Consider the following 27041-nt stretch of genomic DNA (forward strand, 5'->3'; position numbering starts at 1 on the left):
CGACAAAAATCGTATGTATCAATGGAACCTATTTGTTTCCATGTTCCTTCAGTTTGCCCAACAAAATGCCTTACTACGACGTCCGACAACTATCGGACGATGCCACCCGCTCTTATCCCCTCCATCTGTTGACAAGTCCCATTACTACTGCCATACGGACAAGAAAAAATGATAATTCAATGCATTTTCCATGTAATATTTAGAGGCTTAACCTTTACTCCCCCGATGATACCTTATGGTACCATCAGAGTAAGGTCGCACTCACCTGATGATACCATATGGTATCATGGTGCTGATTACAAAATGAATGTGCTTTTTGTACCTTCAAACTCTTATGTTTTGGTGGAAACTCTGACACAGGTCTGGAGCAAACCTGGGAAATTCATATTGATGACCAACCTCCCCCCCCCTCTCCGCAACATATCCATGCCATATTTCCGAACAGAGTTTCACATTTTGGCTCATTATTCAACTTGTATGGCACCCAATAACATGAAACATGTTTCAATCTTATTGGAAACGTCCATTCTTTGAAGAGAATACTAAGGTTTGCGCCTTCTCCTCAAAATAGCGGGAGAAGAGTGGGCAAACTCCAGATTTTTATGTTGTTTTTCTTTTCAATGAAATTCGGTGGTCGTGCCCCCAAACCCCCCTTCCTCGGTTCGGCGTTCTGAATTATACACGGTTGCATGCTATGATCTTTTAGCTGCAAAACAACTTATCCGAAGTAGATTGCTCCCATAGTGCATAGTGCCAGAGCTATAACAATTTTCCTCCAAAAATGCAAATTACCTATTTTTTGTAAAAAAAAAAAATCACATTATGGCTTATTATTCAACTTCTATGGCACCCAAGAACATGTTACGTTTTCTTGATAAATGTCCATTCTTTGAAAAGAACACTAAAGTTCGTGACTTCTTCCCAAATAGCGGGAGAAGAGGGGGCAAACTCGATTTTTATGGTGGGACCGTGCCCCCAACCCCCCCTTCCTCGGTTCGGCGTTCTGAATTGTACATGGTTGCATGCTCTTATGTTCTAGCTGCAAAATAAAACTTATCCGAAGTAGATTGCTCCCATAGTGCCCGAGTTATAACAATTTTCTGAGCAATATGCAAATTACCTATTTTTCGTAAAAAACAGAGTTTGACATTTTGGCTTATTAATCAACTTGCATGGCACCCAAATACATGAAACAAGTTTCATTCTCTTTGGAAACGTCCATTCTTTAAAGAGAATACTAAGGTTTGCGCCTTCCTCTCAAAATAGCGGGAGAAGAGGGGGCAAACTCCAGATTTTTATGTTTTTTTTCCATTGAAATTCGGGGGTCGCGTTCCCCAAGCCCCTCCTCCTGAATTGTACACGATTGCATGCTCTGATGTTTTAGCTGTAAAACAAAACTTATCCGAAGTAGATTGCTCCCATAGTGCCCGAGTTATAACAATTTTCCTCCAAAGAGTGTTCGAACTTAAAATTCCCGCCGAGAAGCCCGGGCAAGAGAAATTTCTCTCTCTCTCTCTCCTCCTGCCATCACTGGTTTCTTGCGCCGTGGTTGTGTTGCTCATAAAAGGGGCCTAAAAGATGAGGCCGAAACTTACGAACGAGATTTCCTGTTCCCGTGCAGAGTTCCATAACGATATCTTTTAAAAAAAATAAAAAAAAATTAAAAAAGTCAATGAAGACTAAATTCCCTGACTTTTTTTGACACCTCAAATTCCCTGACTTTTCCCGGTTTTCCAGGTCTGTCGCCACCCTGGGTTGATATAAATTTGTGCTTAAGTACTTTTTACATACAAAATCTTTCTGAATTTGAAATGTGTGTTTATTTTTTAACTTAAGGCAAGCTACCTAACTACACTAACTGCATGGTGCAAGTGTTACATAGGTCTACATTCTGACTTAGGCACCGCAGAAAAATCTTGAAACTGGGCACCATGAAGCGAAACCCTGCTCTAAGCTGATTAAAGTTAAGCAAAGCTGTCTGTTGCCATGCTTAACCCTTTGAACATCCCCTCAGCTAGTCCATGACACATCCCCCCACCTAAGAATTTCCACCTGAAGCTGCCCATATTCATATATCAAGGAATGTTCTTATGTTTTGCAGGAAATCTGGATAACTGTAACCACAAAAATTGCAATCTGCCACCTCAGCATATTGAGTGATTACCTGATCACACAAACAAAGGGTCCTGGTTTGAGTCAGCCTGGGCAAGGATGGTCTTTTGTGATCGACTATCTATCAATTCGATCTAATAATCATTCATGCTCATCGAAGGGACAAGCCTTAAGAAGCAGAAATGGAATGCAAAATAAAAATAATACATGTACAATTTCGGAAACTAAAGGAAAAAACTAAAGCAGAAAAAATAATAGATTACTCTTATAAGCCTCGATCCAATACCTATGTCAACTCCAAACACTGATTTATTAGCAGATTAATTAAACCCTTCTCACACGCCAACCTCTGTGGTTAGCACAGTGTGCTACGATGGCAGGGGTCATGGGTTCAAATCCTGGCCTGGACATGGGTGTTCTCTGGGAGTGTCCCTTCATCAGTTTCATCATATCTTAGCCAAAAGCGAAAAAAAACAAAGTAAAATAAACCAATCAATCAAACATATCTCACATGTTCTTGTAATTGTCCTTGTCCCTGAACCACTATCAAGTACCTGTGTTACACATACAACACATCTGTTTTTGGCTAATCATGATGTGATCAGATGACAATTATGAAAGGTTGATTGATTGATTGATTTAGCCACGTTTTGTGCCTCTTGGCTAATTTGCGAAGATGGGGATGCGTGATGACATGATTAAATTGATGAATGGACACTCACAAACATCCACACCCAGGCTGGGATTCGAACCCAGGAACCCTGGCATCGTAGCGCGATGTGCTAACCACTCCGCCACGGTGGAAATGAGATTAAACACTTATCAATAAATTGATAACAAGCCATTAAATAGCATTAACAGGGTGGCTACTCTAGGACTTTGATAAAATCCAAGTATAATTCTCGGTTTTCAAGGTGAATTTTCCAAAAATTCAAGACTACAAGCACAAGTTTTCTCTATTTTAACTTACATATTACCACCTCTCACCACACACACACAAACATATTAATATAAAGGGTGTGTGTGATTCCAATGTATCCAAAAATTCTTAATTCAATTAAATTAAATGGTATATATACTGTAGAGATATGGAGATTACAAATACGAGAAAACCTTGTCAAGAGAATATTTACGCTTGTTTATTTCCTGGAATTGTCCGACCAGCGGGCGATCCCAAGAATGCGCAAACTTTGTAACTTCCGTGAAGCAATGACTGAAAGGCAAATGCGTGGATCTAAACAAGATCCAGCGTGTTCAAAAGGCGTAATAACCTTTCGAAGCCAAATATTATAAAAGGAAGCTCGCTCTCATTAGTCGCTCATTTGGATTATTTGTCTCATCGAACTCTCATTACTCTTACCACACATTACAACTTACTGAACTACGACGACGGTACATGAAGTTACGGCTGCATAAGCATGCAGCAAGTCTCGCGGGATCGCTCGGATCAGTGAGCCAAGGGTCACGGGTTAGAACCTTGGCATCAGTCACAATTCGGTCTGCAAGAAGCATCTGGACAAGAACATCACTTGCCTACCAGGTATGAACAAGCGTAAATAACCTTTAAATTCAACCTTCCATATCTCATTCCTCTTAATCGGAGCAGGTTCAACTGACAAGTATAATTAAGCTCTACCTAAAATGTATTATTGAGGCATCCCTGTGACCTCAGATCCCAGGTAAGACGGGATTACAACAATACTTTTAAAATATATTTAATACAATTTAAGATTACAATTCCCACTTCACATTTTCAGACTGGAAATACATCTAGAAGCACAAGTCACAAATGTAACGGTTTATATTCTAATCTACAAAAGATTGATGCCAGGGTCCTGGGTTCGAATTCTGGACTGGGCATGGATGTTTGTGAGTGTTCATTCATCAATTTCATCATATCATCACTCATCCCATAATGCAAATTAGGCAAAACTAGCACAAAAAGCAAAGTAAAATAAAGCAAATCAATCAATCAATCTACAAAAAATTGTTAATTGTGTAAGAATTTCAGACTAAAATTTACCTAATCATCTTTAAAATATCTTATCATCCGTCTGTGTGATATTGTTCTGCAAAGGACACTAACAAACTAAATGGATTGAGAGAATTCTGTTTTATTTTCCACGCAGCTTTCTTATCCTTCCTTGACAAAAATATAAAGTAATCTGTGAAAAACTTGCTTCAGGGCATTTATAAATATTACACATTATTGGATTAATAAAAGATGCACTTTTTCGCATCTACGGAGAAAAATTCAAGCAGAATTCACGCATAATTCCCGGAGCCAATAATTCACGCATAATTCCTGGAATACAAGGAATTCCCGGTGAGTAGCCATGCTGATTAATGAACTTGAACATAATCTCGTCCATGTAGAGCATTAGTTGCTCCAATTTGGTGGAGATAGATGGAAGTGTGAATCTTGGTGTAACATTATCCAAATGCTATTTTCAGATATCCCGGTAATGTAGCAATGCACAGATCACTGTCAACACCTTTCTCACTAATGCTACATTCTCCAGTATTTTTTCTGTTTCCAGACTAAGTTTTGAACCTAAGTCTTGACATCATGGGTTGACAGAGCTGGGCAGTTTTTATGAATCTGGGATGCTCTTCCAAATTCAAGCCGAGTTTTCACATAAATATCTCAATTTTTGTTAAATGATTTCACATCAAAAGCATGCTGCATCCCACCCACAACTCCATTGCATTGAAATGAACCGAAGTTTTGTGGTTGTTGTCCCAGCACACAAACTGAACCAGCTAAAAATAGTGTTGCCTGATCGCAAGGGACCCGGATTCAGATTCCACCCCGGGCATGGATGTTTGTGAATGTCCATTCATCAATTTCATCATACAGGGTGGCTACAAACAAGCAGAAATGAAATTCCCTGACTTTTCCAGGTTTTCCAGGACAAAATTTACATTTTTCCCTGACAATTACAACCTAAATTAAATCGATGTTTTTGCAAATGGAAATAATAAACTCATACAGATCCACGTATGGTTCTGTTAAGTACCAATATTATCTTCTATGAAATTGACTTAATTTCTCTATTCTCTACGATTTGAATTCAAACTTCAAAATAGTGAATTTGTAAAATTATTACAATTCACAAGCTAGGGAAGGATTACGGAATTTTGTCATACGCAGTAAGTTTAAAATAAAATACTTGATTATTTTTAAAGTTACGACTAAATGAGATATGAGTGAAGAGTGACTGATTAAGAAATACAATTTGTAATTTATCAATCTCCTTATACATTCTCGGTATTATATGTTGATATTTCCACTGAGGTTTGGAACTCTCTGCTTGCAAGAACCATGAGTGCGGACTCATTTTTCAATGCATAAAGCTACTTCTCTCTTCTCTGTAAAGCAAACAACCTAACTCTTGCATATAAGTAAAACAATTGAATCGAACAAAATAAAGTGTCATATTTCCTTACATTATCAATGGGATTTCTGCTTCAGTACAGTATATCCAAATGAAGTACTGTGAAACTGACAACATGCAGTTATACCATTAATGCTGACAAAAATGGTATGTAAATATTAGAAATTTAACGCAAGGAATTTATAGAATTGCATTGTATAGGTACCTGATTTAGCTAACCACACATTAAAACAGGAACTCTCTAATAATAAAAGCTTCTGAAAGTTCATATACGAGGGGCATCGTGAAAAAAGCTCCAATGGTATGCAGCACTGGTGGTCGGAGAGCGACACACACACATGCAGGCAGGAAGAAGTGCCATGTAGCTGTAATCTGGTACAGTTGCAATGCAGCCGTTTTAGGACAGTTCTAGTTTAAAGATTGCAGCTCTCACACAGTCTCCCACCGACTGCGATGTAGCCTACATTGCACGCTCAGAATTTGGCACAGAGCCACCAGCAATCGTGTGAGGTGTGCAGACCGGACGTCGCGAGTGATAGTATGATCAGACGATGGTGCAGACAATTCACGGATGGCCAATCGAATGTGCACAACCCCATACAGCTGAGTACACACGGGCCCTTTGCATCACTTCAGGTGAGAGATCTTGGACTACTCCCTGTACAGCCCTGGCCTTGAATGTACCGACTTTCATATCTTTGTTTAACTGAAGAGGTTTCTGGCAGGGCAAGGATTTGACCGCTACACTGCGGTAGATACTTCCAGTCTTTGCTGTCAGACACATATACCATGGGCATACAAAATTTAGTGCCATGCTACGACAAATGCCAGAACAACAGTGGTGATTATGCCAAACATTAGGTTAGGACTCTCTATTACTAATGCAACAAATTACATCTGATATTCTTGTTTTATTTATGCCTAATCAGTAGGGACCTCGATATTTTGTTATTTTTTTTCAAATTGGTGTATTTTCTTATTTTTTATTTTTTACTATACTGTGTCATTTTCCCCAAAATTCACAATTTCATTTTAGCGCATTTTCTGGCAAATATCTGAAATTATACCTTCATGGTGTTTTTAAACTACTGTTTCAAATTGTAAGTCACATGGCTTATGCCTCTTCGTGAGAGTTTGATATCTTGAAAGTTATTTTGGGAAAGTTATTTTCCATAACCCTTTTTTAATTTTAAGGTAAGGATTTTAGATAATGGAATTTTCCTCGTATATACTGAAGGGTGCATAATGACCATAAGTGGCGACGCACCCAAAAAATTTAAATCAATCAATCTCACGTGACAGATACTGATATATTATGGCACCAAAAATTGGCATTATCTTTTACTTTTTTATCCTTACTCAGATATGACCATCTCTCACAAGTTTAAACAGACAGGACAGAGAGTGGCGTTAATTTCATTGCAATACTAGTGTAGCAGTAAATTTGAGGTTGGGAGCATGCACTTGCCAATTTTTATAACGTTCACCAATGCAATTTATGTTTCACTTTTTCGTGATAGTATTGAATATATATCCCGTTTGGTTGGATTCTTCTTGATATCTAAGAATAGTGCAATTTCATTGTAAACGTATGTTAACTTGTGCGAAACAAGTAATACATCAGGATGATGAAAGAAAACCTTTGTAAGCACTGCACATTAAATAAGGTGAAGTGAGCCAGAAGAGTAATAAATTACCAGCAGAATATTTGCAGTCTAAAGCTCTTCTTGTTTATGCATTCGATTTTTGTTGGATGTTGCAGTCCATGCAATTTCTGTCGCATGTTGTAGTGAGATACTTTGTCGGGTGGCGATATTCGACAAAAATCGTATGCATCAATGGAACCTATTTGTTTCCATGTTCCTTCAGTTTGTCCAACAAAATGCCTTACTATGACGTCTGACAACTATCGGACGGCGCAATCCGCTTTTATCCCCTCCATCTGTTGACAAGTCCCCTTACTACTCCCATATGGATAAGAAAAAATGATAATTCAATGCATTTTCCACTTAATATTTAGAGGCTTAACCTTTACTCCCCCCTGATGATACCATATGGTATTATCAGAGTACGGTCGTACTGGCCCGATGATACCATATAGTATCATGGTGCTGATTACAAAGTGAATGTGCTTTTCGGACCTTTATACTCTTATGTTTGGGTGGAAACTCTGACACAGATCTGGAGCAAGCCTGGGAAATTCATATTGATGACCAACCTCCCCCCTCTCAACAATCTATGGCACATTTTCGAACAGAGTTTCACATTTTCGTTCATTATTCAACTTGTATGGCACCCACGAACATGAAACATGTTTCAATCTCTTTGGAAACGTCCATTCCTTGAAGAGAATACTAAGGTTTGAGTCTTCTCCCCAAAATAGTGGGAGAAGAGGGGGCAAACTCCAGATTTTTATGTTGTTTCCTTTCATTGAAATTTGGTGGTCGCTCCCCCAAACCCCCCTTCCTCGGTTCGGCTTTCTGAATTGTACACGTATGCATGCTCTGATGTTCTAGCTGCAAAACAAAAATTATCCGAAGTAGATTGCTCCCATAGTGCCAGAGTTATAACTATTTTCCTCCAAAAATGCAAATTAACTATTTTTCGTTAAAAAAAATCACATTTTGGCTTATTATTCAACTTGTATGGCACCCAAAAACATGAAACATGTTTCATTCTCTTTGGAAACGTCCATTCTTTGAAGGAAATACTAAGGTTTGCAAATTCTCCACAAAGTAGCAGGAGAAGAGGGGGCAAACTCCAGATTTTTATTTTTTCTTTCATTGAAATTCGGGGGTCGCACCCCCAAACCCCTCTTCCTCGCTCCGGCGTTCTGAACTGTACACGGTTGCATGCTCTGATGTTCTAGCTGCAAAACGAAACTTATCCGAAGTAGATTGCTTCATAGTGCCCGAGTTATAACAATTTACCTCCAAAAATGCAAATCAGATTTTTCGTAAAAAAAATCACATTTTGGCTTATTAATCAACTTGTATGGCACACAAGAACATGAAACATGTTTCATTCTCTTGAGAAATGTCCATTCTTTAAAAAGAATACTAAAGTTTGCGCCTTCTCCCAAAATAGTGGCAGAAGAGGGGACAAACTCCAGATTTTTATGTTCCTTTCCATTGAAATTCATGGGTCGCGCCCCCAAAAACCCCCTTCCTCGGTTCGGCGTTCTGAATTGTACACGGTTGCATGCTCTGATGCTCTAACTGCAAAACAAAACTTATCCGAAGTAGATTGCTCCCATAGTGCCAGAGTTTTAACAATTTTCTGAGCAATATGCAAATTACCTATTTTTCGTAAAAAACAGGACAGAGTTTAACATTTTGGCTTATTATTCAACTTGTATGGCACACAAGAACATGAAACATATTTCATTCTCTTGAGAAATGTCCATTCTTTGAAAAGAATACTAAAGTTCGCACCTTCTCCCCAACATAGCGGGAGAAGAGGGGGCAAACTCCAGAGTTTTATGTTTTTTCCATTGAAATTCGGGGGACTTGCCCCCAAGCCCCCCCTTCCTCGGTCCGGTGTTCTAAATTGTACACGGTTGCATGCGCTGATATTTTAGCTGCAAAACAAAAGTTATCCGAAGTAGATTGCTTCCATAGTGCTAGAGTTATAACAATATTCTTCCCAAGAGTGTTCGAATTTAAAATTCCCGCTGAGAAGCCCGGGCGAGAGAAATCTCTCCCTCTCTCCTCCTCCTGCCATACTGGTTTCTGGTGGCGTGGTTGTGTTGCGCATAAAAGGGGCCTAAAAGTTGAGGCCAAAACTTACGAACGAGATTTCCTGTTCCCGTGCAGAGTTCCATAACGATATCTTTAAATAAATAAATAAATAAATTAAAAAAAGTCAATGAAGACGAAATTCCCTGACATTTCCCTGACTTTTTTTGACACCTCAAATTCCCTGACTTTTCCCGGTTTTCCAGGTTTTCCAGGTCTGTCGCCACCCTGATCATAGCATCACTCATCCCCATCTTCACAATTAGCCAAAAGTGGAACAAAGGCAAAGTAATAGCTAAAAGTGGAACAAAGGCAAAGTAAAATAAAGCAAATAAATCAATAGTGTTGCCTAATCCTCCCCATCACTCATGCACACTTAAATTTCATTCCTTAAAATTTGTAAGTTTGTTTACTTGTAATTAGTGGGAATTACAGTAATGTTGGTGAACAATATATATATACTCGTATTCAGACCTTTTTTTTTTGGAAGGGGCTTTTGCTGTTTTAAGTCCACTTTATGCACAGTAAGGCTAATCGAGACTGGACCTACAGTTTAAAGTGGGATCCGAACCACTTGTGCATCCAGCGGGTATCGAACCCGGGACCCCTTGATTACAAGGCAATGACGCTACCACTGTGCCATGGGGGAAGCCCCGGAAGCGGCTTTTAAGAGAACTTTTAGGCTATGGTGACAAAAGACAAGTAAAAGCCGCAAGCGACAAATGACACTTGTCACATGGAAATGAATGTACAGATATACATACAACATTTCATAGTGATCAGTGATCGATACTTGTATGTCTGGTGACCATGATTAATTACTATTTTGTCGATAGGGTCAACAAAAGAAAATAATTTCACACCACATTGACACAAAAACTGCATTCTTCATTTGCTGCTTGTGTATCAATCAGACTGGGTAATTTTTTCAATGATACGCAACATGTTGCCTTGATCTTGTAGTCGCAGCTTGTCAATTCACTTTTCTATCCCTCCACACCTCCACACCTTCTCACTTTTCTCTATCTACACTCCGAAAGTTTCTTTAATCAGGACTACTCAAACTACAGCCTGTGCGCACATCCAGCTTACAATGGTTTTTCATGGCCCTTCTTAGTGCATATAAAGGTTCTAATTGTACAGCAAAGTCATAAAGTCTTTACCTGATAAAGAAAAATTATGGCATGTAAACTGCAACAGCTGTCCGTGTGGTCTAAGGTGCAAGCTTTGGGCTCTGGCTACAGGATGCATGCAGGTTCGAGTCTCCTGTGGAAGCGTAACAACTTTTCTCCTGAGATTTCGGCCTATGTATGGAACCACGATCATGAGGATATTTGGAAGCTACGAAGCGGTCATGGAAAACCAACGACGATGACTGGGGGTTCATCGTGCTGACCACATGTTACCTTGTAACTGGTTGGATGAGTGAGGTAGTGAGGTGGGCAGTCGGTAGGTAGGCCTTGGCCCCTCAAGCGCTGTTGCACCACATATTATTATGTTTAATATTATCATTAAACTGCAAGAGCTATGAACGTAGCAACATTTTATTCCTGTATAGTACTGCCACTAGTGAAGCAAATTTGGAGTGCAGCATCCAAAATTGCATCTGTGCAAGAGAAGCACAATTTGTGCTGTGGTTTCACGAAACACAATCATCAGTTACATTTCAAACAGAGTAAGGACAAAAGGCACCAGACGTTAAGAGCACAAAAGATTGATATACAGAGTTTAAAGAGACTGGAAGTGTCGCCAAGCAAACTAGAAGTGATCAGTCGAGTGTAGTAGGTAAGGAAGCTGTGCGCGAAGCTTTCATACATAGCCCATGAAAATCATCACATCGTGCATCAAGTGAACTGGATATACTGAAGTGTGTGTTTCTCTGAAGAAACCATCTTCCACGTGTCTGGGGTGGTCAATACTCATCAGTAGCGTATGCTCCATGTTACCTTGTTTACCACTAGTAAATCATTTTTTTTACACATTTAGCTTAATATATTGGTAATTGATAATTATATATTATGGAAGCTATTAAAACAAGTTTCCTGCTTGAATGTGCCAATTTTGCTTTCCTCAGGATAACTTTTAATCTTCCCAAATGTTTATCATCCCTGTTAGGAGATGACAGTGTTTTAACAAACATTTCTAGCTTTTTAAGAAGAGCTGGTCTCTTCCACTGTCTGTGAGGAAGATTCTAGTGTATTCTTACCTATTTAACGTGTTTGTCCTTTTTTTTTAATCTTAGACAACAATTTTGGATAAGAGGCCATTTCCCCACATACAGGGTGGCTCAAAAAGTCACTTAACATCCTCGGTACAAGGCCACTGCAGCGCGTAACGTGGAAATGGTGATGACTAGAGCACAGATTTGTAAGCGAAATGCATATTCTTTTCCAGACTTCTAATGGTAAGGAGAAAGGTTATACTTTGTATTACATACCTTGATGAGCTATTTAACTAAGGTTGAAAGTGCTTATAAATGCTTATTTCTGCAGGAAACTGTTATGCTTGCTTATTTTATGATTTTGGTTTAAAATAGCATATTTTACCCAAATCTGTCATATTCCAATCCTATTTCAATCACACGACGGCATTGAGATGACGAGATCAATGCTTCTAAATAGCCGCACGGGAGAAACGGCATCCAAGAAAAGATACAGTACATCCAAAATCATTTTTCCAGATTACCTGATATTATAACACTCTTGAAAGCTCAAAATAATCCATTGCAACATTCGCTTTCTCTCATTGATGAAATTTCAGTAACGTTATCTTCAGAAACTCACGGTGTTGCTAAAATTGTGTACGACAAGCTCAGTCAGGTATTATTGAAAAATCCTGTTTACAAAACACCGTGTCAAATTTATAAAAATATTTCTGGTGAAGAAACAGGCATTGAAGAGGAATTCACAGAAGAACTACTGTGGTGTTTTTCACATACGCCTGTGATGTCATGCTACGTGGAAAGAACATTTTCACTGTACAAATCATTCTTCACTGACAGACACAGGAAGCTTCACGCAAGAAAATCTCAGAATGACCTTCCATACTGTAACAGCTGTGAATAAGATAAGAGATCTAATAAACAAATATTTTTTCAGATTTTTCTGCATTTGTTTATGCTTATTTTGGTGCTTATTTTTTCATTTTTTGTGCTTATTAACTTGCTTATTTTACTGTTTGATTGTGCTTATAAATCCGGGCCCTAGTGATGACCAATCGTTGCCAGGCCAAGGGGGAACCACATTGACGCCACCCGCATGGTTGGTGGCCATCTTGATGTTCGCCATCTTGAATTCAACTTCAGAATTTTAAATGGGAAGGGGGTGATATGATATATCAAATCAGACTAGAATTTCACATGAAATGCAATGGTGAAGGTTTTTTTTATGAAACACAAATTCCGAATTCTTGTACCAATTTGTTCTTTTCGAGGTGTTAGAAAAATTCCTTAAAATTTGTTTAGCGCATGGGTAACGCATCGAGATCAAAGTGATGTCTAGGGAGAGAAGTTCGCATGCCATTGCACAAGATTTTAATCGGATACATCCATGAAGAGCTGCGCATTATGAATGGTTGTCGCGAACAATTACAGTGTGACACTTCCATTAAATGAAAAGTCCTTCACAGTGACAAGGCTAATGTTTATGTTCATAAGGAAGTTAATAAACAGAATATTCGATGCTTTTTAACTGATAACCCATTTTCGACAGATCAAAGCTGAATGGTTAGTGCTGGTAAGTTAATGGTGTGGCGTGCTGTGTGGAACACGATTGGTTAGTCAATTTTTCATCAACGGAACCTTAAATGCTTAGGGCTACTTGGATTTGTTGGTAACAGTTTCATGCATCGGAGACACATTTCTTCAATTTTACACAAGAAACTACTTACGGAAATGAGTTTCTCCAAGGTTTATAACCTCCGTCGATATATATTCTTCCTAAAACTTCATCCTACAATGCAGCAGAACAATAAATAATCACTTTTCATGTAATAATATTGCGCATTTTGTGAAAATCGACAACATTATGCCGTTGTTTCCAAGATGTACCTGCAGATGGCTCTAGCGTCGGAAGTCACGCGATCTCGCTAGTGGAATCAGGGTTTCCAAACGCGCGATTTTTTTCGAGAAACGCGAGTTTTTTCTTCTTCGAGAAACGCGCGGTTTTTTGTCGAGAAAGGAAAATGGTTTTTCGATGAATTTAGGGGTGAAATGGGTGCTAATGGAACCTAACCTAACCTCGTGTGAATGGTTCGTGGGGCTACCCGTGGATGGTTTTTGGGGTTAACGTCAATGGTTTGTGGGGCTACCCGTGGATGGTTTTTGGGGCTAACGTCAATGGTTTGTGGGGTTACCCGTGCATGGTTTTTGGGGCTAACGTCAATGGTTTGTGGGGCTACCCGTGCATGGTTTTTGGGGCTTTTTTACAACTTTCATGCACAATAGAGTTGGAAACATTGATATTCGAAAACAAAAGAAGCGTTACAATTCGCAAAGCAAGCGATATCGCACCGTGACGTGCTTTCCGTAGCATTAAGGAAAATGGTTTATTTTAGCAGAAAAAGTGTTTGTTTTCGTGCAAAAAGCATATTGGCACCTTCCACTATGTTCCGCAATACATAATTGGTAAGTACAAACCACGAGAAAGATAAAATATCGGATTTAAATGTGTCTCCGATGCATGAAACTGTTAATGGATTTGTTAAATAAACAGGTCTTTTCATCCTTGCTTATGGAAGAAGGTACTTTTTACAGTGTGTTTTTCAATAGGGAGGAACACTAGAACACTATGGGAATGCTGTGAAGCAGTTTCTGTCCAAAGTTAGTTATCAGATGATAAGGGTCGCATATTCTGTTTATGAACTTCGTTATGAACATAAATATTAGCCTTGTCACTGTGAAGGACTTCTAATTCAATGAAAGCGTCACACTGTAAACCATTCATAATGCGCAGCTCTTCATGGATGTATCCGATTAAAATCGTGTGCAATGGTATGCGAACTTCTCTCTCTAGACATCACTTTGATCTCGATGCATTACCGATGCGCTAAACAAATTTTAAGGCATTTTTCTAATACCTCGAAAAGGAACAAATTGGTACAAGAATTCAGTCATAACTTTTTACTGGTTAAATATATGTCGAAAAACCTTCACCATTGCATTTCTCGTGAAATTCTAGCCTGATCTGATATATCATATCACCCCCTTCCCATTTAAAATTCTGAAGTTGAATTCAAGATGGCGAACATCAAGATGGCCAACGACAGCACGGGTGGCGTCAATGTGGTTCCCACTTGGCCTGATAACGATTGGTCATCACAATTTCCATGTTGCACGATGCAGTGGCCTTGTACCGGGAGTGTTAAGTAACTTTTTGAGCCACCCTGTACATTGAAGGGTGCAAAATGACCTTATATTCCGAAGCAACCAACAATTTTAATCCATTCATTCTGTTCCCAGGAGTCTGCGGAGCAAGTGAAAGGAAACGAGTCTCTGCACAAGTAGTGACTCAGGAGTGCTCGGCCAATGAACTCGTGAGGGGGAACGGAAATGCATGAAGGGGCAAATGTGACTGCAGCTACCAGCCATTTGTAGCAGAGGGTACTGCTTCACTCTGCCCACTCACTTTCTCCCCTTCTCTACCATTATGGGCAGTCTTGCTTCACAGATTCCAGGGATAGTGTGTAGTCTTCATTAAGTTTATATGCTATACAGGGTGGTCCAAAAAAAGATGTTACCACTTACATGGGAGGTTGAGTTATTGATATTTATTGATGTTACCACTTATATGGGAGGTTGAGTTATTGATTAGGTGAACGTCTGGTGTGGTATCTCAAAACTGGGTATTGTGGGTTCATTCTTCTTTGATGCAGATACCGTTACCGGTGAAAGATACCTTGCCATGCAGTGCACATTCGTGGAAGACAACATCCCACTTCCCATCATGCAGTCAGGTTACTTCCAACAGGATGGTGCACTGGCTCACTATGCTCTGGTGGTTCACCGGTACCTGCACCAGACACTTCCGAAATGCTGGATTGGAAGAGATGGGCCCCTTCTCTGGCCGGCACGATCTCACGGCGTGTGACTTTTGGTTATGGGGGATGGTGAAGGAACGTGTTTATGCTGTGAAACCAAGGGACCTGCACGACCTTCGTCAGCGAATCACCAATGTGATACAGTCCGTGCCTGTCGCTATGTGTCACAGAGTAATCGAGAGCACGATTGAACGGATGCATATGTGCATTGAGAACGGTGGCACCCAGGTTGAAGGTGTTCACTGATTGAATGATGGAGTTGAGCCAAAACATATAACAATGCATTTCACAAATCAAACATTATGTCCAACATAATGACAACAATAATAACTCAACCTCTCATATAAGTGATAACATCTCTTTGGACCACTCTCTAAAGTGGATTTTCAGAAGTGGGGGAAAACTACAAAAAGGCTGAATAAATACTCAAAAAAGAAAAGATCATGCATCACTGTCACGAGTAACTGGAATGCTGAAGTAGGAGAAGGCCAGCATGGAAACCCAATGGGAAGTTAAAGATTAGGTGAGAGAAATGAGAGGGGTGATCTCTAAGTGTATTTGTGTAAAATAAGCTTGCTAATTTTTGGAAATACACTAACCAACAACATACAAGAAAACACGCATGGACCTGCTCAAAAAAGAAATAAACAATACCAACCAGATAGCCTAAACATTGATTCAGATCGTGTCCTACTGGTGGACCAAATAAACGTTTGGTGAAAGAAAGGAAGAAGCCAGATAATGAAGAAGCCTGACACTGAGGAGCTTCAGGAAGAGGAAGAAAAAGGAAATTTGAAGAAAAAGCAGAGAGAAAGTCACTAAATTAAAAGACAGAGCTAAGAGAAGTGATAAGGCATAAAAACTTCTCTACAGAAAAAGCAGTGGAAGAAAAAATGGGCTATAGAGAAGGGAAGAGAACTAAGAAACCATGGTCACAGAAAATATGTTGCAGAAGATGGAGGAAAGAAGAATATGGAAGAAAAGATTTACAAAACTACAGGAAACTAAACCCAGGATCAGTCCCACTACCTTTAGTCACATCGTAGGTCGAGGGTAAGTGTGGTTATCACCGTTGCTTTTTAGGCATATTTCACTGCATTTTAATTTTTATATATTATATATATATATACAGTAAAACCTCATTAATCCAGACCCCGATAAGCTGAACTTTGCTTTATCCAGACAGACAAAAAAAAAAAAAGCAGAATGCAAGGGCTAGAAAATCAACAATCGCATTTGTCATATTGATCCGTAACGGACTCCCCTACGTACTGCATTGCATGTACAGTATTGCCTTGCATTTTACTGTACTGTATAGCGTATTTAAGCCTATGCCCTTTAAATACACCATAATAAACGTGTTTTGTTGCTATAAATGGAATTTTAATGCACTTTCTACTGTTCTTTTAGGTTATTTCAGTTAATGCGGACTTTTGTTAAACCGGTCAACTTCCCCATTAGTCCAGATTAATGAGGTTTTACTGTACTTCTATAGATCTGTTTATTATATCCCTTCTTCTTTATAAATTTTTGTTTCAAAGTGTTTATTTTCTTTTAAACAGCATAATACATAGCAAAAGTGAATGTTCCTCATAACTGCCCTGAAGAACTCTGAGACAGTCTCATCCGTGCTCCGCAAATCTGATATCATATAAAATCACGTAAGACACTTTTCGTATTTTCTATTAACACGACTAAAACATATGGGTACTAGAAACAGCATGAACTTGTTGACTAAATAATGCACAAATCTAAATGTAACGTAATTGGTCACGGGTGAGCTCTGCACTCACTCTGACAAACCTCCTTCCCACAGCAATGGTCTCTCTCAAACTGCCGTTTACGTCATCTCATTAGAATGTGATCAGGTCATTCGTGACACACCAAACCTACGGTGCTTACCTGCAACTGATCGTGAGTTAATAACCAGCTACGAAGACTAACTGACAAAGGAAAAGAAAAATGCATGAAGCAGAAATGTGAAGATACTGAAAAACTGGAAAAAAGGGAAGAGTACGAATGGATGTATCCTGAAGCAAATAATAGGGACTTTGCAATGAAGAAACTGAAAACATTGTAAATGTTAGATGACAAAGGTTGTAAAAATCAGTCAAACCAGGAATACAGAGTTTATCGAGAAAGTATGTAGAAGAGCTACATTACACCCTATCTACATAAAACAAAGGAGATGTATCCGATTATGAGAAAGGACTTCCCATCCTCCAGGAAGAATTCGAGCAAGCAGAGGGAAATGAATAATGCAAAGGCAACAGGAACAAATGACATATGTATCAAACTAATCAAGTGCTTGAGTGAGGGAAAGATGGAGACCTCCTACTTATAAAATGAAATCTAAGCTAGATCCTCTACTGAATAGAGTACTGGATGGGACCAGTTTCGCTCACTCATACTTGCTCAAGCCTCCTGTCCACGAGTTTGCTACACTTGAGCGCATACAATTTAATATCATTTTAATGTGACAATAATCATATACAAATATTTGTAAAATATCCACCTTGGTAGTTTCAGCCCATAATCATCAATTTCATTTTAATATATCACTGGTATTGATAAGATAGACTAAACTACATTTTAACATGGAGATGATGACTGTGTTTACTTAAATTTCAATTTCACCGAGTCTTTTATTTCACGATCCATATTTGAGGGATCACTACAACAGACAAATTATGGCTATATGTGTACTACTGGGCTTTGAGTGTATGCTGTTCATTTTGTCAATTTGAGTGTTATACGCTCGAGCAAAGAAGCTTTCAATTCAGTACGCTATCTAGTGTCGTCAGTCCGAACTACTGGGTGCTCGAGCAAAATCGTCTCACTGCAGCATTCTATTATGGACGTAACTTTATTGCTGATATAATCAAAACAGTAAGAAAACACTGCAGAAATACACATCAGATATTGCCATATAAACATTATTTTGTCAGTCACAAGTCATTAAAATTGACAAAATATCTTAGAATTTGACATTTTGATTCTTACTTTTCATGAAATTGCACTGCAGTTGAGTTATTTTCCAAATTTAGAAACTGTAACTATAACTCGGTTACTTTTTTAGGAAATAACTCACTTTTACATAGTAACCTTTCGAAAAGTGGGTGTTTATTGGCAAGATTTTGGGCATGTAGGCCCTAACTGGTCTTGTATTATTGTTCAGCATTGTCTGTGCGAACCATTTGACACTCTAGTGAAGTCCTCTACCTGCAGCACTCTATAGGGATATAGGACACTCAGTCTGATATCACACTCACCGAAATATTCTCCATATACTAAATACTTCATATGTTAACCCTAGCAATACCGGGGGGGGGGGGGGGGGCTCTCAGGCCCATTGATTCATTTTTTGCGTATTCCATGTATGAATGTAAAAATTCATAAAAAATAGTAATCATTCTTTGCAATATTTAGAATGACAACGCATGATTTTCCCCAAAAATGTTCATTAAAAAGTTACTTTATTTCGTTAATATTGTTTATGGGCCTCAAAGGCCCGCCCCTTGGTAATTCTAAGGAAAGATTTTGCAATGATGTTTTAAAGGTATTTCAATACATGAGATGATATATTTAATTGCTAAACTATAGTAATAATTCGAAATAATGAATTTATGGGTAGTAGAAAAAGAAAAAAAATAACTTTGCTAGAATTTTGCACAGTTTAAGCATTGTTCCAAGTATCAACATTGTAATTGAAGAAAAGTAATAAATGTTACAGTGATTTACTATAATTACTTAAAAATCATTTTGTAATTTATCTTTCATGTATAATCCATAACAAAACATGAAAGTAGTGTCTAATTAGTTAACTTATGTGTACAAATGACAGAAAACACACATCAGTCCAGTTCAATTTAACTTTCATTCATGGGCCTCTGAGGTTGATGGAGAGTTAGAAGAATAACAGATTGGTAACTAAAAGTAATTGTCAGAACCAACCCAGTATTCATCTTACATTCATCTTAACGCTCGGCTGGACTTTGGCCAGACAGCTTCTTTCTTCTCCTTTTGAAAAACCACTATGATAATCCAAAATCTAAAAAAATTAATCTGTTTGGATTCCTTCTAGAGCATTCATGTGAATTATTATTAAGTGATTTTGAACATAACTGTGCATGTAGAAATTTCAGCCGAAAATAAATGTTTGACCAGGACTCAGGTACATTGCTCTACCAATAGTGCTATGGCTTCACCTAATTTTTCGCTGGCGCTGATTTACCTATGTGAATTGTCTCTGCCACCACTGGCTTGGTACGGTGCCAGAGACCCAGCTTCAAGGCCTGATAGAGCTTGAATTTTTCGCTAAAATTTCTACATAGAACATCTTCTGTATGTGGCAAATCATAAGATAACTCTGCATTACTGTAGGATTCTTAACAGTACCCTGTGGTATAATAGCTCTCAGTGTCTGTGGGCTAGTGACTGTCAAGTGACTCCTCTCTGGGTGATGCATGATCAGCACGTCAAGTCTTGTTGCTGGTGTTCCCTGATTTTCTAGAATGAAGCACGCTACTTCTTTTCACGTAATTCCAAATTGTCATCGCAATAACAAATCTTTTAGGTCACCAACAAGGAATCGAACGTGTAACACCTCGCACCAAGGCCAAGACAGAATTCTTCAACTATGCAGCGCTGTAACAGTATTAAGATTTAGAATTTTTGTATTTACTTTGGTTTATGATAACTTGGTTTTGTGGTTTACTGTCATCTTTAGTAATAATTAGGACTGATAATAGATGTATTGGTATCAGAAAGTATAGGTTGTAATTTATTTACTGATACCGGCCAATGTCTTTTCGGCATTTTGATCTTTCAGGGACTCTCAAAAATGTCGCACAATGCTTCGCAGAGCCTAATTATCCTGGAAATTATGCAAATTTTTCACCATTTTTTGTGAAAAATACTGAATTTTGTGATAACATATGTAATTTCACATTCTCATGTAAAAATTTTGGGAAAGTGATGCATAATATGCTAATATTAATAAATATTTTGAACAACTTTTATCTAATTCAATTTTCAAACATCGGTATAGGTGAAAATCAGTGAGAGTATCGGCATTGGTACCAGTATCGGTTCAAAGTGGTATCGGCTCAGCCCTAGTAATAACCTGTTACGTACCCCATGGGTCTGATGTGCACGAGTGATTACGAATGTTAAACAGAGATGGCAGCAGAAGGCATGCAAGACAGAAGATTGCTGTAATATACATGAATGACAGTGTAAATTAGCACCAAAGTAAATTAGGAAGATGTACAACAATAGAATACGGTATAAGATAATAAAGAAAAGATTTAAAGATAATAAATTAATAAAAATACTTGCAAAATGAAACATGTACTCATATGTCAATAGGTACGAAGTTTAAAGAAGTGAAGGTACTGATATAAACTTGGGTCTCTTAAAAAATATTGAATTTGTTGGATTACTACGATCTCCTTTGTGGAAGTTTTGATTACATTAGTGGCGGTGCATTCCAGTCGTGACCCACAGCACCTTTTGGCTGCACGTTTCAATCATTTGGCACCAAGTCTACACTTTGTCGTATTTATTAGTGGAGGTGCATTCCAAATGACGTCCCAATGCAGGTTCCTAGATTGGACTTGATATTAGTTATTGGGAAAATAAAAGGCAAAACTTTCTGGGATTTAGTGGAAAGTCGACACAAATAGAACAATTAATAAAGCGAAAGATATGTGATATAAGAAGATACGTCCAAGAAGGAAGTCCAAGCCCAGATCCAGAAGGAAGTCTGAGTCCAGATCCAGAAGGAAGTCTGAGAAGGGAGTCCAAGCCCGTATCCAGAAGAAAGCCTAAGTCCAGATCCAGAAGGAAGTCAGAGTCTAAGGCCAGAAGGAAGTCTGCACAAGTGTATAAAGGGAGAATAAGGGATCAATTGTGAATGTGAAAGTGACAATCAACAAATAAGAACTGGAGTCAGAGAGAGCAATTGAAATTTATGTAAACGTCGGATTACTTCTACGTATATGAATATATTCTCACATATTCTCAACTATAATTTTAATGTAAAAGAAAGATATAATACAATTTATTAACTGCCTCCATTGGAAGGCTCACTGCCTGGTTTACTTTCTAAAAAAGAACCCAACCCTGTAGATATTAGCCGTGGTATAAAGAATTAGCACCATAAGGAGGTAGCAAACCCAACTTGTAAAAGTTTCATACATCAGAGACACATTTCTTCAATTTTACACAAGAAACTACTTATGGAAATGAGTTTCTCCAAGGTTTACAACATTTGTCGAGGTATTTTCTTTCATCGTGGAATATATTTAACCGGGAAATCATGTATTTTTCAAGAGAAATATCTCACCGACGCACAATTACCATTGCTTTCATTTGCTTGCCCTACGACAACCGGATGCTGCGTACGTTTGATGACGTAAGCCCCTGTCAGTGTTTCAAACCCCCCCTTTTTTTTACAGTGCTTGCCTAATGTAACCAAACCTAACCTAACCTTATCGGAAATGGTTTGTGGGGCTATCAGTCAGCTACCGTGCATAATGGTTTGTGGGGCTATCCGTGTATGGTTCGTGGGGCTATCCATCAGCTACCCGTGCATAATGTATATTTTCCACCGGTGATGAACACAATAGTAGGTATTTTTCGGTGAAGAAGGTTGAAACACTGAATACCCACAACGTGAGTCAAGATGTGCCTGCCATATTGTGTGTTCCGGAAGCGAAGAAAGGAATAAAAAAAAACACTCAGAATGTGAAAAATTGCATTTGTTTTCGTGTAAAAAGCATAATGGCACCTTGAACTATGTTCCGCAATACACAATTGGTAAGTACGAACCATGCGAAACACAAAATATCCGATTTTAATGTGTCTCCGATCTATGAAATGGTACCACCCAATTAAAGAAGCCCAATAGGAATTACTCAAACTTCTACAGCCTGCTTAATTATATCAACTTTTAAATAATCTGCTGGATTATGTTATAAAGATTTGCCAAAGAAGAATTATGCATAAATTTAAGTGTCCTTCCTCTAATTGAGCTTGGTGGAAATGAGATTCTGAGATTTCATTTCCCAAAAAAGCATGGGCATCCACACACACATGAACACCTGCATTCTACTAAAGGTTAAAAGATTAAAAATCAGTAACTTACGTGTGTGAGCATGAGATAGGTCAAACAACGTTTCGAAGGTTATACTACCTCCTTCTTCAGGTTAATGCGATGTTTTCAGACACCTGACATGGTGCCTCGTCGAGAAAGTGTTGGTTGAGGATTTATGTCAAAAGGTATAGGAAAGAACACTTACTAAAAAGATGATGTAAAATGTACATACTTAAAACTACGCAATACATTATTAAAACAAAAGAACGTTCAAAGTTGCTGAAGGCGAACTGCCGATCGGTGCTCGGGATAGGCTGTCAGCTCGTGCTTGGAGAAGGAAAACTCCTTCCCTTCAGCCTTTCCCCAACTGGGGCTCATGAGTCACCAGTCCAAGGTGAATTCTACTTCCACCTTGGTGGCTTTCCTAACCTCAGGGGTAACATGGAAGCCCATTTTTTAAAAAAAGTTTATCCAGCCGTCTTCCAAGTTTCCGTCATCCCTATTGAGTTTATTCCAATTATCTGCGCATATATAGGCTGCTTCAACGTTCTTTAGTTTTAATAGAGTATTGCATAGTTTTAAGTACAGTGCCTTGAATAACGTAGTGTGGAAAACGACCCAAGAAACTGGTTCCCCAGACGGATGAGAAACATAGATGGCAGTGCGATCAATCTCGGTGCTATTTTTCTTATGAAAGTAATGCGGCTTTGTTAGTTTTTGGAATATATTATGTAGATTTGTTTGTCTTGAAAGGCGGTACGTGAATTGATGGAAACAGTTATATTTGTGGAGTGATTTGCAGTCACGAAATGACATTAATTTGGAAAGAAAAGTAAAATAAAATTAATAAATAAATAGCATGCGTAACACAAGAAGAAATATCGCAAAGTGATTCCGGACGTCAGGTGTTGAATTGTGTACTAGAGTTTTATTTTTCTATGTTATTAGAATATAAATAGTATCCCGAGAAATATTTCATACTGAGGCGACAAACCACAAGTGTCGCTTGGAAGCAAGCAGTACGTAATCAATGCAGCCTTTCAAACCGTAGGGACACAAGCTCTGATTGCACCGTTTCCTCAAGGAGATTTTACACCAAAGCGACACGTGACAAACGATACGAGGATTTCACACCAAAGCAACACGAGTCCTTCGGTCCAAGGCAACTTTCACACCGAAGCGACACATGTTGCTTGGAAACGAGCCAATCAAGAGCAACATTTCACATCGTAGCGGCATGACGGGAAGCACAGGCCAGCATTCGTTGGTGAAAACCTCAAGCGATAAGTGTCCCGTGCCGCTTGTCGCTTTGGTGCGCAATCTCACTAAAGCAAGACACTCATTGCATCGCGTATGCGCAAACAACAAACCACGGCAACATGTTGCAAGCTATTGAGGAAATGGCCCAGTTTGAGCGACGCAGAAGCGATAAAGCGACACGTGTGGCTTATCGTGTCGCCTAGATCTGTTGTTGTAATGTGCGGTTTATCGTGTCGCCTATCTGTTGTTCGCAAGCAACGCTTGCTAGTAGACTGAAGGCACCATGTCGCTTGTCACTTAGTTGGGAACTCCCCCCGTAGCACCCTTCCTTTAAGGAGCTTTCCGACCGAAGTAACAAGTAGCACGCGAATACGCCATATGAAAGTGTCGTTTGCTGTTTGGACCCTCATGTGCAATGAATGCTATTTTACAGTCTGGAAGTGTGTGTCACTAGTGTGACAGTATGAACATCCCGTGTCGCTTGTCCCATTGGTTTGAAAGTTGCCTTACACCATATCGATGGCACTAAGAAAGTTTTGTAGGGTTCCCCTTGTCATTTCATGGAATTATCATTATCTTCATCGCCGCGATTAGTTTAAAGCGGAAGAAAAGAGACAGTAAATATCTAAAATACAAATGCTTCAGTGTGTATATCTTTAAAAGAAATGATGAAGTTGATAATAATAATGAACCTAATTCATACACAGAAATTTAGTTGCCAAGAACATTCCACGCGTATTTTTTCTCCCGTATTATTAACAAAAGTATGACGATAACAGGACGTGGGCGACTGTCTAGAATGTTCGTTAATATCTTCGCAACCACTGTACTAAATATCATAGCAATTATCACATTCATAGAAATGCTTCATGTAAAAGAATCAGACGTTGCAGCGAAAACTCCATTTACTTCCATTATAAGCAGTCGAACACCAAGCACCGGGGTCAACAGCAGCGCCTCTAGCGGATCATTTTCGAATGGAACCAGCCAGAGAACGCAGAACTGTGCCATTTTCCACACTACGTTATTCATGGCACTGTAGTTTTAAGTATATGTACATTTTACATCATCTTTTTAGTAAGTGTTCTATCCTATACCTTTGACCTAAATCCTCAACCAACACTTTCTTGACGAGGCACCATGTCAGGTGTCTGAAAACATCGCATCAACCTGAAGACGGAGGTAGTATAACCTTCGAAACGTTGTTTGACCAATCTCATGCTCACACACGTAAGTTACTGATTTTTAATCTTTTAACCTTTAGTTGATTATCGATTGTGAGCAATTTGCACATTATCAGTATGTACACCTGCATTCACATTTCAATGAAATGTCATGTTCGTAACAATCAGTTTGGTTTCCAAATGTTCAATGACTCCGCATTAACTTTTATGATCCTGTACTCTTGCAGACCTCTCTACAATTCTTAAAGTGCATTCAGTGTTAGAATATGTGCAATACAATTTACTACTTCAATCTACGTGCACTATTTGGACCCATAATAATGTAGAAACAGTAATGCACTTACCTTTGCATCATATTCTATTGCTGTTGCATACATCACTGCAGCATTCTCCACTGTTATCCCTTGCTTTATAATCTGTTCACATTTCTTTTTCAGCTGCTGCTCACAGTATGCATTTGCAAGATCCAGCAGTTCTGTAACAATGGAAACATAAATTTTTATTCATGTTAGGGAGAATTAAAAACGCAGTTGATAAGAAGAAGATGTGAGTGAATTACTAACATTGAGTTAAACATTTACAAGGAAGTTTCGCAGAAATAATTTAGTAACTCACTTATGTCTTCTTATAAATTTTTAATATAAACATTGGAAACACGTTCAGATTTCAAGAAAAAGACAGCATGGGATGGGTAAGAAGCTCAAATTAAAACTAACGCAAGATAAAAATTTCTTACATTCAAAAATTATATACTTTTTAAATAGTGCATTTGGCTAGTGCATATTTTATTTATTTATTTATTTATTTGAAAAGTCCTGAATCCAGAAAAATCCATTTTACATCAGGATATCAACCGGAAAAGAAATAAACAAAATAATAAGATGGACACATACACACACATATACATATATAACAAGAATAATAACAACTAGATCAAGAATAATATTATTTATACTTCAGCTGCTTTATGCATGCCGTTCTGTAAGTCTGCTTTGATAAATGGAAGCCCGGAGCGTCTTTTAATGAGTTGTAAATGGTTTGTAGCCTGTAGAGAAGTGATCTTTGTTCTAAAGATAGACTTGAAGATTTAATGTAAAAGAAGTTGTTGCATTTACTGTTGGGACGTGGGAATCTGATATTAAGTGGCAAGAGTTCGCTGGTGAAAAGTTGTCCATTAATGATTCTGAAGAGTAGTGTTAAATCTGAAAGTTGACGGCGGAGAAAAAGGTCATGAATTTGTAGAGTGGATAGAATTTCTTGTTTGGAGAAGTTTGCAAGGGCTGGGCATCTGTGTTTGACTATTCTGACGAAGAAACTTACTACTTTGTTTGTTTTCTTTAAATTGCTTTCACATGCCATTGACCAAATACAGGAGCCATATTCAAGAATAGGAACAACACACATTGTAAAGTAGGTTTTGAGGGCAGAAACGTGAGTTATGTCTGTAAATCTGTAAATTAGTCCAAGTGTTTTCATCGCTTTCGAAGTTATGTAGTCTATGTGATGGTTGAAAGTCAGTTTGCTATCAAAAATGACACCAAGATCCTTGTGCTGTCGTACGAACGGAATAACCTGGTTGCATAACTTGTAGGATGGCACTGTGTTATTGGATTTTAGGGTAAACCTCATGACAACAGATTTATCCGGATTTAATTTGAGATTCCAGTCTTGACACCAGCGTTCAATGTGTTTGAGATTGTCTTGGATGTAGCATGTGTCCTGAGGTGAGGTAATGTTTCGGAATAATTTGCAGTCATCAGCATACAATAATACTGAACATTCGGAAGAAATATATTCGTGAATGTCATCCATGAAGAGAGAGAAACACAGGGGCCCCAGAGAACTTCCTTGGGGCACACCGGAAACTACAGGGAGCCACGACGAACAGCAACCAGATATGATAACCTTTTGCTTTCTATTGTGCAAGTAAGATGAAAGTAGTTTGAGAAGAGCTCCGTGAATATTGAATCTATTCGATAATTTGTGGATGAGTTGCGTGTGAGAGATAAGAGTCAAAGGCTTTGGAAAAGTCTAAGTATACGACATCCATGTCTTGCTTGGCATTCAGGCAGTTAACTGCTTTGGTAAGCAAGCAAGCAAGGTTTGTATCACAGGAAGCATGAGGGAGAAAACCGTGTTGAGTGGGAGAGAGAAACGGAGAAACATGTGCAAGGATACGATTAGAAATGATTTTTTCAGCTAGCAGTGCAAGTGC

At 38.6% G+C, this 27041-nt stretch overlaps 1 protein-coding gene across 4 annotated transcripts in view; it reads right to left on the bottom strand.

Moving 5' to 3' along the window:
* Positions 1–27041, bottom strand: part of LOC145994006 (RCC1 and BTB domain-containing protein 1-like) — a 114947-nt gene that overhangs the window by 30658 nt on the left and 57248 nt on the right. For all 4 annotated transcript variants that reach the window (XM_083130071.1, XM_083130075.1, XM_083130074.1 and 1 more), the window contains exon 11: positions 25171–25301. In XM_083130071.1, coding sequence (XP_082986197.1) covers positions 25171–25301 — 131 coding nt within the window. The remainder of the gene's footprint in view (positions 1–25170; positions 25302–27041) is intronic.

Source organism: Lepisma saccharinum, chromosome 10, assembly GCF_977018435.1.
Source record: "Lepisma saccharinum chromosome 10, izLepSacc3.1, whole genome shotgun sequence".
NCBI lineage: Eukaryota > Metazoa > Arthropoda > Insecta > Zygentoma > Lepismatidae > Lepisma > Lepisma saccharinum.